The 13,625-nt window shown below is 37.0% G+C and overlaps 2 protein-coding genes across 7 annotated transcripts in view; one reads left to right on the top strand and one right to left on the bottom strand.

The window, feature by feature from the left end:
* Positions 1–13,625, top strand: part of LOC112048480 (neurobeachin) — a 542,152-nt gene that overhangs the window by 508,630 nt on the left and 19,897 nt on the right. For all 6 annotated transcript variants that reach the window (XM_052888748.1, XM_052888746.1, XM_052888747.1 and 3 more), the window contains one exon: positions 11,231–11,346. In XM_052888748.1, the coding sequence (XP_052744708.1) occupies positions 11,231–11,346 (116 nt within the window). The remainder of the gene's footprint in view (positions 1–11,230; positions 11,347–13,625) is intronic.
* The window catches only part of LOC128199412 (facilitated trehalose transporter Tret1-2 homolog), a 58,096-nt gene that overhangs the window by 40,393 nt on the left and 4,078 nt on the right, over positions 1–13,625 (bottom strand). The window lies entirely within an intron of this gene.

Raw genomic sequence — 13,625 nt, 5'->3', positions numbered from 1 at the left:
ACAATTTACGAAACTGCGTGAATTTCCTTTAACGTTTTCTATTTTGTTTATTTAAGATCAGAATCAGATTATCTTTTTACGTACAGATAGAATTGTTTTACGAAGTAAATTATTTCAGCCTATTTTGAATGCTGGTCGACACTGGAAACGCATTGTCTTTGTCGAGTTGTATAATATAAGGTTCGTGATAATTAATTAGTTAAGTTATTTTCAGAATAGGTTAAAATAAAGTTTTTGAATTTACAAAATAGCTTACATTCATAATCATCTTTAACAGCCGATAGACGTCCACTGCTGGACATAGGCCTCTTGCATAGACTACATAGGCCTCTTGGCTCTTGACTCTTATAATATCTTTAGTTTACAGTAATAAACACTTGTATGCTTTATTTTCAATGACCCAGTGATGGGTGCACTTTAGATCGTGTAGTGTCCAAAGATGCATTTTTGGACAGTAATTTTTATAGTAACGCAAACAATTCTTCAATTAAACCTTAGCTTCAGGGGAAAAATCATTGCTTACATTATTTTGTTTGTAAAAGAGAACGTCCTTCAACCTGAAGTATAATGTTACTCTCTATTCATCAATCAAAAGACTCATTTGCTTGAAATGTTATTTGCATTTAGACTGAAACACTGCGATGGTAGGTACTCTGCAGCAGTAACAAGCACTCCTTCATATGAACAATTGAACAGTAGGTATCACAAGGGCTTTAAACTTTACCTATTACTATTGGTAGACCATTGATAACAATGTCCCAGAACCATAGACTCCTGTAGTGTCTAGAGATGGCACAAACATTTTTCCAACACAATTATATTATAAATAATACGTTGACATAAAAACTGAATCCCTAAAAAAAGATTATGAGAATATATTCTGTAGGAAACCAGATACGAGTCTCATTAAGACAAAACCTTGAACGGTTATTAATTACGCCTCAATTCTGCGACAAAAAGTTATTTATTGTTTGTATATTAAAACACTATTAAAATTATAAATAACAAAATATGAAACCAAAAGTAGACAATACCATATGTTTATTAATAACCGAGATAAAGTTGTTTTCCGGAGATTCCCTCGCCTTGAGTGCCCTTTTTTAGGTCGTGTATAATTCTGCTGTTGTATAGAGATGTCACGCGACAGGTAACATCGATATCGAGTATCCAGTCATGTGCCGATAAACAGATAGCTATATTTATTGTATTGCTACTAGTTTATATATTTTATCAATTAGTACTTAACTAAACTTAACACAGTAGTAGGTATGTAAATTAGAGAAAGATATGTCGATTACTAAACGAATTCCCGAATGGTAACACACGAACATTCAACTGTATTGAAAACAATGATTGTTATGTCTTTGACTTTGTTTTCATACACTCTTTGAAACACAAAGAATTGGCGTCAATATGTCCAGGTCACGGCTGTTAAATTCTTTATATTTTTTTTTTTGCCTTCAATTGAATACTAAAATAAAAGGCAAAAACTAAAATAAAAGTGTTAAAAGTATAGAAATTATGTCTATTTTTATTATTCTTGTTAATTACTGGAGATTTTGTTTCATGTTCGCTAAGGATTAACAATCGTCGATAACATTCAACACTATTTTATTCTATAGTCTCTAGTGATATCTAGAAAGATATCCGGCAAGCGTTAAATTCTCATGGGCGTAAATCAACTTTTGCAATTTTCATTAGCGTTAAAAGGTTTAAAGCCGTCGATATCAACTGTCTTATCGATATCACAACTGATCTAACTCGGCAACACTAATTGCATTAGTGATGTGGCTAAAATTATACTAACAGATTAGGATCACAGTTCCTTATTCGATACACAATAAATTCTATGATGAAATATCGATGTTTCCTGTTTCCTGATCCATTAAATTTATGTGTGTTCTATTTTTGGGCGCGTGTTTTTAGGTTTTTGACACCGACTCGTAATTATTTCATTTTATAGGTAACTTGATGTTCCTTCCTTGTTTCTTTATAAGAGTTACTAATTAACGTGGAAATTAAATAAGGTATGAACAAACTGAACTTTTACTTAAAGATAACTTTTCTTAAATACGGACGCAATTATTTTAAATAATACACACACGCACACACACTCACACACACACACACACACACACACACACACACACAAACACACACACACACACGCACATACGCACACACTAAATATATTATAATTTATAATTCTGTTATTTGTTAACTACGGTTGTTCTGTGTGGTGAATGAGCGGCGCACCCAGTAATACGGGTTTTCCACCTAGTACAGGGGCCCTTGCTACTTGTTTGTAAGACTTAGTTGACGAATAAAGATTTTTTCATTTTTTTCATTTCATAGTGTATTTGCCAGACAAACTACTGATATATGAGGATGTCATCTTTCTCTGTCGGGTTTTCTACTCAGACTTGATACGTTTGTAATCTGAGTGACATAATTCTGTTGTGCTGACGTTAATTTTATATTTCACAATTACTTTACAATAATTTAGTGAATTTACAAATTGTATCTACTCTTCCTTGTTAGTGCAATGGGTCTCTACTATGGAACGTCAGGTTCCTTCATTTTACACACAAAAACGCACTTGGTCTGTCATCTTACTACCACAACCTAAACAATACCTTTTTAGCCTCCAGCCCTAGCTACCTGGCTCCATGGTTAAGGAGCCGGACTCAATACCGAGAGATCACGGGTCCGATCCCCGCCCGCTGGACTATTGTCTTACACACACACACACACACACACACACACACACACACACACAGTCTTAAATGGAATAGTGATCAATTTGAGACATTGCAAATATTCTTTTAACACGTTCGCTGTGGTACGAGGTCAATTGACCTCGTACACCTAGCGTCTTCTAGAGTTACGAGGTCGATGGATGTCAACTAACATACTTACTTTAAAGTTAGTGAATCGGCCTGCTGATATATTACTTAATTTCTACTATAGTTAAATTCATAATATAGGTAATTATCCTACAGTTCTTAATGAGCCTTGACATTATAATTATAACTGAAAGTTATCGACATCTTAATATGGGGTAATTTAAATACCTTCAGGCACCAACGTGTTGTAAGAATTACCTATATTTTAAAATGTCAGTGAATTTGTAAATTTCTTAATTTGTGGTTAAATAAAAGATCATTTTTTCCCTAAAAGTCGGTGTTGCATTGTTTTCAATAACATACTCGTGTCACATATTTTTCCATTAATACATTCTTTAAAATAAACTATTCACCGATATCGAATAACAAACTTTTTTTAAGAATTTTGTTTGTCTGTCTGTTTGTCCAGCCTAATCTCTGGAAAGGCTGAAAAAAATAGACTTTCACCGGATTATAGAGAATGTTATTAAACAACATATAATATGTATATAGCCTACTTTTATCCCGGGATTAAAAAACCGAGTTTCATGCTAACGAAGTCACTGACGTCCGATTTACTAAATAAAAGAAAGAGTAAGTATGGACCCCGGCAGTAAGTAAAAGATGGCGGCCATCTGCGCAGGAACAATTATAAAACGTAGTGTTAAGCTAGCCACAAACGGTCAATTATTTTCACGTTTCTGAAAAGCAAACGGCAGTACCCACGCGGCATACTATACAGGTCATTACGCAGTGACCAACACACGATCAATATATAGTTGTGGGTGCTACAGAAACGTGAGAATAATTGACCGTTTGTGGCTAACATTAGACGGCGTGCTCCGTGGTTTCGCAGTAGGTATATTGAAAGAAAATTTTGTACACGATTTCAATCGCGTCAATGTGTTGCTATGGTTAATCGCCGTACGTCGCTATCAGCCGAAAATGTATTTCTGCGCATGGTTCAACTTATAGGCTGCGTAGTATACCCAGTGGCGTGCTTAAAGTAGTTGATCAGGGTATGCACTAATAAGACAATTTAACCAAACTGGAGAAATGTTCATTGCATAAGCATTAACAAATCATTTGTTAGAGTATGCAGTGCTTTAATGTATGTATGAAGTGCTCTCCACATACCTACTTGAACCAACGCAGCCAGATGTAAGGACTCGTTGTTAATAATTTTCCGATCAAAACCAATAATGTATAATATTAAGGTAAATCGTAATAAAAAAGTCCCATTAGCCGAATGTGACAGACAGCGCGACGCGGGTCGTCGACCCCGCGACCGTGACCTACTGGCGACTGACTCGCGCTAGCTACTTGCGCGAACAACTTGCGCCAGTGCAATGCATTCTCGGAAACGACCGCGTGGTTTAATCCATATTCTTACTAATATTATAAATTCAAAAGTACGTCTGTCTGTCTGTTACCTTTTCACAGCTAAACCACTGAAACGATTTGAATGAAATTTGGTATAGTTTTAGTTGGAGGGCATTATATAATCGATACTAAAGCCAAAAATATTTTTTTAATATTTTTGTCTGTCTGTCTGTATGTATTCAATGTTGACCGGGCATCAGACATCACGCTGAAACTACTGAATGAATCTTCGCACTATTTGAGACCATAAAAAGGTTAAGGATAATTTTAGTCTCCAAAATTCAATCAGAAGGGGTGAAACAGGGGTTGAAAGTATGTATGGAAACTCCTTCATTTTTACTAGTTGCATTTGTAAAAATTTTCATAATTATACCCCTAAAAAGAGGTGAAGTTTTTTAAATATAATAATAACTAGCGGACGCCCGCGACTTCGTTCGCGTGAAAGTCGTTGTAAACTTGCAACTACCCCTACCCTACCACTACCCTACCCCTACCCTACCCTACCCCTGCCCTACCCTACCCTACACTACCCCTACCCTATCCTACCCTACTCATTAAGGCTGCACTTCTTTATCCCCCCCCCCCCCCCCGCGAGTCGCGCCGAGCGCGGCAACCGTTACACAAAATTAATCCATATAGTATGAATTAGTATGCACGCGCGATGGCTTAGCGTATTTCTTGTATAACTTTGGTGTTTCTTTACCGATTTTTATGATTCTTTTTTTATTGAATAGGTAATAATGTTAACTTTTTTAGTTAGGGACGGGTGATGAGTGTTATAAACATAAGAGTAGACAAATTTAATTAGAAAGCTCCGAACTGCTAAGCTATCGGGAGTTACACGTGCTATTGTGAGTAAACCATAAAAGATAGACATATATATGCTGTTGTGTTTTTATAGATAATTTTAAGGAGAACATTTCCGTGATACATGATTTCTATGTAGCTTTAACCATTAAGGCTGTACACGCGACGGAAGCTTATAAAATTGAGTAACTTCTCCCGTTTTCTCAACATTTCTCTTCACTGCTCTGCTCCTACTGATCGTAACGTAATGAAAAGTATACTATAACCTGCCCAGGAGTATGTAGAATAATTGTACCAAGTTTCGTTAAAATCCGTCCAGTAGTTTTTGTTTCTATAAAGAACATACAGACAGACAGACAGACAGACAGACAGACAGACAGACAGACAGACAGACAGACAAAAATTTTACTGATTGCATTTTTGGCATCAGTATCGATCACTAATCACCCCCTGATAGTTATTTTGGAAATATATTTCATGTACAGAATTGACCTCTTTACAGATTTATTATAAGTATAGATTTAAGTTAAATAGATTTGTAAAATGACTAGTGGACTATTCATTGCATATAACACATGCGAAAATATAAATAGATGGGGGTGAAATGGGGGTAGAAAGCTTACATCGATTTCCACGCGGACGAAGTCGCGGGCTTCCGCTAGTAACGAATACGAAAATTTAATCAACGCGAGCGAAGCCGTGTATCGTGTCGCTAGTTTTTCACTTCGCTACAAGAAATCTCCTCTTTAAACTCAATCAACTATGTATTTTATTTCCAAATTCATATTTTAGTGTCGCCAAGGTGAATTACACAATATATTTTGTAAACACGGTTATGATATCAATTTTGAGTTCATCGCACTTCCGCATAGTGGATACAATGTCAGTGGATCAAGAACGGTCGAGTGGAGTCTATAAGCTCTGGAATAATCGATGTGGAGGAAAAAGTTAAGCTGTTTTGTTGGCCCTACAAAGACAAAGGGAAAAACAAAATAATAAGTAGTAACAAGAATAAGCCTTTTTCATCATCAGCCTGCTGGACATGGGCCTTTCCGACTGCGCACCACCACACACGATCTTCCACTTTCCTCATCGAGCCAGCACTACCGTCTTAATATCATCGCACCATCTAGCACTACCCGGAGGGTGTCCTACACTGCGCTTGCTGGCACGTGGTCTCCATTCCAGAACACGTCTCCAGAATATGTCCCGCCCACTGCCACTTCAGTTTGCTAATCCTTCACGCTACGTCGATTAATTTCGTTGTTCTACGGATTTCGTCCTTCCGGATATTGTCCTTCAGAGAGACTCCTAACACAGCCCTCTCCATAACTCGCAGAGCGACACTAAATTTTTGGATAAGGCCAACCATCAGTGTTCACGTTTCCGCTCCATACGTTTGTTACGAATATGCTCCGAAACTATTCGACTAAGAACGGGATGGCCAAGGCAACTTTCGTTGGCTTTACTTGCGTATTCTGTACCGCGGCTGCAATCAACCGATCAATGTTATGTAGTACCCCATAATACTCATTTATCTATATACTAAACAGGACAAAAGTATAAGTTATTTTGCGTAGTTACATCTCATCAGCATGACTGACACAAATAGCCAGCGAACAGAGGAAATCACGCTATTCGCTCGCGAATTAGAGAACTGCTAATTATTCAACTAAATGTTTGCAAATTGCACTTTATTAAAGTATTTTATTAGCGTATCTAATAAGTATAAGCGATTAACATTGAGTTTCGTACCTACTAGAGAAGACACCTAGTATGATCTCCTGTGTTCCGTCCAACTGTGGTGATATCGCCGCACAGTTGCAGTTTAATTGGTTGATATCTTCTTTCTATCGAGAATAATTGGCGTACCATAAGTATTATCCTTACATAGGTTTTGGCTTATTTAAAAGGAGGCAGATTCGCCATGTTAATTAGTTAAAATTATATGTTTAATATTTTCAACCTGAATTTAACCTCTCGTGAGTTAGTTTCACTCGGTCAAGGTCAAGCCAGCACCAATACGTGGGCCAATGTGAGAGAACTCCTACTCTGAAAAATCGCCATCTTAATTTGGAAATCAGTTAAAAATAGTAAACAACCATTTATTTTGAGGAAAGCCATACAAAAGTGCGCCAAAAAACCAAGAAAATGTCCTCGATTTCCGCGTTTAAAGTAACTGTTTAAACACGGACGTTCGATAGACGAAAACCGCAGTGAAATCTATTAAGGTTGGATAGTTTTTGTAGCGACACTTAAAGAGTTCACAATCGATATAATTAAGTTCACTCGTGCGTCGTTCAGCTATTATTTAACATTGTATCGTTTGAACGGTTACAAGTATTGGAGATTTAACTGATGTTTCGGAAATGAATCGATTACTCGCTTTACTTTTTCTAATACTCCGTGTAGTTTTTGTATGTGACGCTATTGTTAACCCTTAAATTGTTTTTGTCCGTTTCATGTGACATGTAATAAAAACGCACACAAGTATGATTTGAGTTTACGCCCGCCGCATGTCACGTGATATACCTACGCGTCATATAGGCTATCCTTGTCACACTCGCGCATTTGAATCGCTGTTTCGCTCGATGGATGAGTCGCGTCGATCATTTAGAAAATTTGCAACGGCAGACTACATTTGCAGGGGTGAAATTTTTTTTTATTATGTAAGTATTTCCTTTTTTTATATTATTTTTATATTTATTTTAGATAGAATAATGATAAAACAATAGAGTTTCATAGTTTTTATTACAGAATTATTCGTAGTTTTTTTTCAATAACAAAAAAATCTTATTGTCATTTATAACGGACATTGCCATTTACTCTCATAAGGAGTAACTTTTTTATTAGTCAATTATAACGGACAATGCCAGTTAGTACTAGTAGAATAAAAATTCGTATTGTTCTTGATTTTACCGTCACTTGTCCATATAGTCAATTTTAAAACTTATAGTACTATAGTACTATAAGTTTTAAAATTGACTATATTCATTTCAGCAATATGGCGAGGAGAGGTTGGCGGTCTAAGCAAATTCTTGCACTTTTACCTCCACCCGATTCTGAAGATTCAGAGGTTGAATCAGATGCTGATGAAGAGGGAAGAATACTAGCGCGTGAGTACTTCAGAAATAATTACGCTGATTCTCACACTTCTTCGCCGGTGAGAAGCATTTCACCTGATCTGTATAATCTCATGCAAGATCTCAGCGATGGTGAAGAACAAAAGGCAAATTCTAGGGATCTTATATCAGATAACCACGTAAACCAGCATGGAAATCCAACGCCTATGCCATCAGCATCATCTTCGGTAGTAGCTCCAGTCTTACCACCTTGCATTATACCGGAAACACCATCCACATCTTCAGTAAGATCTCCGCTCACGCCAAGTACAGTTACAACACGTCGCCGTACTAGACAAGTTGCCAATATTGAGTCGTCCCCTTTGCCACCTTTACCTGCAGAACCTGTTGCGAAAAAGCGCAAACTACAACAATTAGTATTTACATTTAAGAAAACTAAATATACAGGAGGCGTGGAAGTAGATACAAATGTTAGTTTTGCAGAACAGTATCAAATGCAATCTCCCCTGCAATATTTCAAAAAATTTTTTAGTGACGATCTGTTGGATTTTATTGTAGACATGACGAACTTATATTCAGTACAACAACAAGGTAAATCTATTTGTGTAACAAGAAAGGAAATAGAAATAGTATTAGGGATCGAAATTATTATGGGGATTGTAAAGATGCCAGCTATTGAAGATTATTGGAGTAATGATCTTAGGTTTGAGCCAATTGCGTCTGCTATGGGAATAAAAAGGTACAGATCCATCAAACGTTTTTTACATTTTTGTGATAACACAAATGTAGACAAGAACGACAGCTATTACAAAGTGTCTACCGTGATGAGACATATCCGGCAGGGGTGCCTCAAAGTGAAAGAAGAGAGATCATTTGCTGTTGACGAAATGATTATACCATACAAAGGTAAAAAAGCTGGCAATCGCAAGCAATATAATCCCAAAAAACCGCATAAATGGGGTTTTAAGTTTTTAGTTCGAGCTGGCACTTCAGGGATGGTGTATGATTTTTTTGCTTATGATGGGGCAAACACTTTTCAAGGTGTCCTATTTACAGAATGGGAACAAAATTATCTCGGGGTTGGAGGTAAAACAGTTGTCAGACTTTGCAAAACCATATCCAACCCGGTTCTTGCTACGGTTTACTTCGACAACTGGTTCACATCTTTGGAGCTGCTTTATTATTTACGTAACGAGATGGGGTTACTGTCATTGGGTACAATCCGAAAGGACAGACTGCGCAATTGTCGGCTGACTAATGACAAAGATATGAAGAAGAAAGGCCGTGGAGCATTCGAAGTTGTTTGCGATAATACGAAGAGATTGGCGGTAACAAAGTGGGTAGATTCGCAATGTATACACATTGCGAGTTCTTTCTGTGCCCAAGATCCGGTCGGAACAATAGAGAGATACGACAAGAAAGACAGAAAAAGAGTTTCTGTGCCATGTCCACATGTGATCAAAATATATAATACGCACATGGGCGGTGTCGACATTGCTGACATGTTGACTGCATTGTACAGAATACGCATGAAGACGAGGCGGTGGTATATGTCAATATTTGCCCAGCTTATGGATATTGCTCTCAATAATAGTTGGCTGTTGCACCGCCGTGATTGTGCACAGCTTGGAAATGAGAACAAATTGGCGCTGAAAAAGTTTCGCATTCAGGCTGCTCTTGCGCTTATAAAAACCAACACCAAATCTCATTTGCAAAGAGGGAGCCTTGAACCTGCATCTGCTACCATCACGAAGCCTTTCATACCCCGTCCCGTCGACGAATCACGTCTTGATTGTTTCGATCATTTTCCCCTTTTTACAGCTCAGGGACGATGCCGTTTGTGTAAAAACGGAAAGACGATGGTGACATGTTCAAAGTGTGAACAAAGACTGTGTTTTACTGTCAAAAAAAATTGTTTTCTGTTATTTCACAAGAATAAGTAATTTGTTTTGTTTAATTTTTTTTTAAGTTTATTTTTATGACCAAAAAGGTACAAAAGTTAGTTTTGTTAAAAAGTTTTATTTGTTGAGAGTAGTATTTGTTATATTCCAAAAGTTCCTATGTTCTGATCTCATGATTAGTTATAAGCCTAAGGTTTTTCTATTTACTTTTATATCTCTTTGTATTTTTTCATATATACCCAAACTGGCAATGTCCGTTTCATGTGACATACATACTGTGCTCAGTTTTATAGACTAGTTGGCAATGTCACTTATAAATGACATATAAAAAACCTGTGAAGATAAAATAAATTTATTTCTTTTTCATACATTTTGTCTTTATTTATCCCTAAATAGATACATAATTAAGAAAAACTCTCAAAAATTCTAATGTAAAAGGTTCTGCCAATTTAAGGGTTAAACAGTCGACAAATCTAAAAAAGTGAAGTTTTTAGGAATATTAACATTTTGGATAATTTGGGTTCGAATTGTGGTAGACGTTTGGGTGGTGGGAGGCTTCGGCCGCGGTTAGTTACCACCCTACCGACAAAGACGTACCGCCAAGCGATTTAGCATTCCGATACGATGTCGTGTAGAACCCAAAACGGGTGTGGATTCTCATCCTCCTCCTACAAGTTAGCCCGCTTCCATCTTACACTGCATCATCACTTACCATCTGGTGAGATTGTAGTCAAGGGCTAATTTGTAAAGTATAATAAAAAAAAAAGTTGTCTACTGATCCGCTTCTATTGTAGAAAAGCTTATACTCGATGACACGGACCCGCCATTTCTGTTGCCTTGATAAATGTCTGTGCTAAAAGTGATAATTTAACAGCCGTGATGGTCCAGTAGATATGACCTCTGTCTTCGATTGCGAGGGCCTATGTTCGAATCCAGCCCGCGGCATGCACCTTCAACTGATCAGTTATGTGCATTTTAAAAAACTGCACACCTGAGAAGTGTCTTAATTCTCTACGTGTGTGATGTCTTCCAATCCATTGGACCAGCGTGATGGTGTTATTAGCCTAGCCCCTTTCATTCTGAGAGGAGACTCATGCTCAATAGTGAGCGGAATATTATAGGTTGTTACTGACGATGATGATGATGCTTAAGGTATACCGTTTGTCAGCAGACGCGCCTCCATGATGTCACCGCGCCAGCTGATGAGGAACTCCAACATGACGCAGAAGTGGCAGCGCCGGGAGATCTCCAACTTCGAGTACCTCATGTTCCTGAACACTATCGCCGGTGAGTTGCAACAATACTAGTAGACAATATTCGACAACTACTAGGCTAGTACACAGCACAGTTTACGCAGGTAAACAATGAGCTATCGAAGACAAACAGAAACTTTAGCAGCTTAAAATAAGATCTACCGACAAGACAATATAGTGGTGTGAATATTATTTAAACGGGTACATACCACGATAAAACGACGAGATTTTTAATGTCGATATTTCGACCCAGTTGCGTGAAGTCCCGTCGTGACCACGATCCATGCAACTGGGTCGAAATATCGACATTAAGAATCTCGAATCTCGTTCAAAAAAAGCCAAATCGCTTCAGTAGCCGCAGCGTAGAAGAGGAACAAACATACGTACACACTTACATACAAATCGCCTTTATAATATTAGTGTGATTGCTATACAAGATTCTAAAAGGACCAAAAATTGCAATGCAACCTCGAGTCACGTATAATAATTTTGTGCGCGAGTCGTCAGCGGCTCGGGTGGAGTAAAGAGAAACATCAATTGGATTAACTCCAATGCAATTGATCAGCTTATTTTCTAATAAACCGCGCGACGGTCTCGAGTGAGGACTTAGTGCTTGTAACTAAGCTTGTCGGTTCTTGGTTCCTATCACTTTATGATCAATGTATTTGCTTCACGAATACGAAAATGAATAAATAAAGCGGGAAGTTTTGAGACGAAATTACTTATTTTCATCATGGTTTCTCTCATTTATTTGTCCCTATTTTTTTTAATTTTAACAATGTTTATTAAAAAGGCTTAATGTAAAACACTATTAAAAATTTTAAACCGTCCTGCTGCGGGACATTTGAGTGCCCAAGCAACCGGTGGTCAGGGCTCCAGAGTGAGGAACTTCCTCACAATACGCGCCGTCTCATTTCATTGTGATTATTATTAGCCTATTTAATGACCGACTCCACTCAGTGGCATGCACTTCATACATGCATTAAAGTACTGCATACCCTAAGAGTAAGTTTCTTAAAATATATTAAATGAAGATTTTCCAAGTTTAGTAACATTTCTTACTAGTGCATACCCTGATCGAGAAGCGTATGCACGCCACTAACTACATTAGGATCAGGCCTCCCATTCTCATGGAAGAAAGTCCAAATTCCCTTAGACCCACTACGCTGAGCCAATGCTGATTGACAGACTTGGGTTATGTTTCGATTTTTCCATAAATTAGGTACTATTAGAGAATTTCTTCTTGAAAACGCGGAGAAACAATATAGCCTAGGATACTCACAAATAACGTGGCTTTCAAGTGGTAAAAGAATTTTTAAAATCTGTTTAGTAAACCAGAGATTACCCCCTACAATACCGCAAAGTTTACCTCTTTATAATTATTCAACTCCATTATCAAACCCAAAACCTCACGAGCCAAAGCCACATAGGTTAACCACTAAAACAACGAGTCAGGTAACAATAGGTAATTTTAATAAACATAATAGTTAGAATCTTATCTAGAAGTCTGTTCACCACCCCGTATATTATTATCTGTAATCTCTGTAAGGCTAATAACGAAGTGTGAACCTTTTTATCCATTTCCTCATGTTTTCCCGCATCTAGGTAAACTGACACTAATTGGTACTTGTATCAAAGGTCCGAGCCTTGGCGAAAAAATGTGAACCATTCAATAGAGACGTTTCACTGTCATCTAGTTAATATCACTGTTTGATGAATGACAAACATCAATAAGTATCAAACGAGATCATGCAGTCGCCAGACATACCTTGTTTTATAAAGTCAGATCATGCGTCTACCATAGTACGGTAGTTGACTCATATCATATTTAGTATAAACAATATTAATTTCGTATAGTACATTAAATAAAGGGTTCGAAATACATCGATAATAGTTATTAAAAAAATAAGGATTTCTTCTCGCTTAATTTAAAAATCATGTATTTTAAAATTTTCCATAGGTCAAAAACGCTGTCGTCCATTTTGTGACGTCATAATGTTACTTGATGTACTAAACGTCAAACTAATAATTATTAACTAACATTTTTGTCAAACGCTCGGTTTTGTAACGAATTAGTTAATATAATGTCATGAAACAGTTGAAATATAGACCATAATGGCCGGCATTCTGGCTCGTACTTTCAAACAAATTTTTAAAAATTAAAATTTTCATGTTATCGTCTCAAAAAATGTTGTTAATTTTCTACAATCTAGTAGAACGATAATGACCAATTTAAGACTATTTAAAAAGTGTCAACTAGCCTATTGTTTTCAGTTTATAATAAGGAATCATTTCTCTCGTCCACAGATCGTT

This window comes from Bicyclus anynana, chromosome 23 (genome assembly GCF_947172395.1).
Source record: "Bicyclus anynana chromosome 23, ilBicAnyn1.1, whole genome shotgun sequence".
In the NCBI taxonomy this organism is placed as follows: domain Eukaryota; kingdom Metazoa; phylum Arthropoda; class Insecta; order Lepidoptera; family Nymphalidae; genus Bicyclus; species Bicyclus anynana.
The sequence above is the reverse complement of the archived record's forward strand: the minus strand, read 5'-3'. Positions and strand labels throughout refer to the sequence as shown.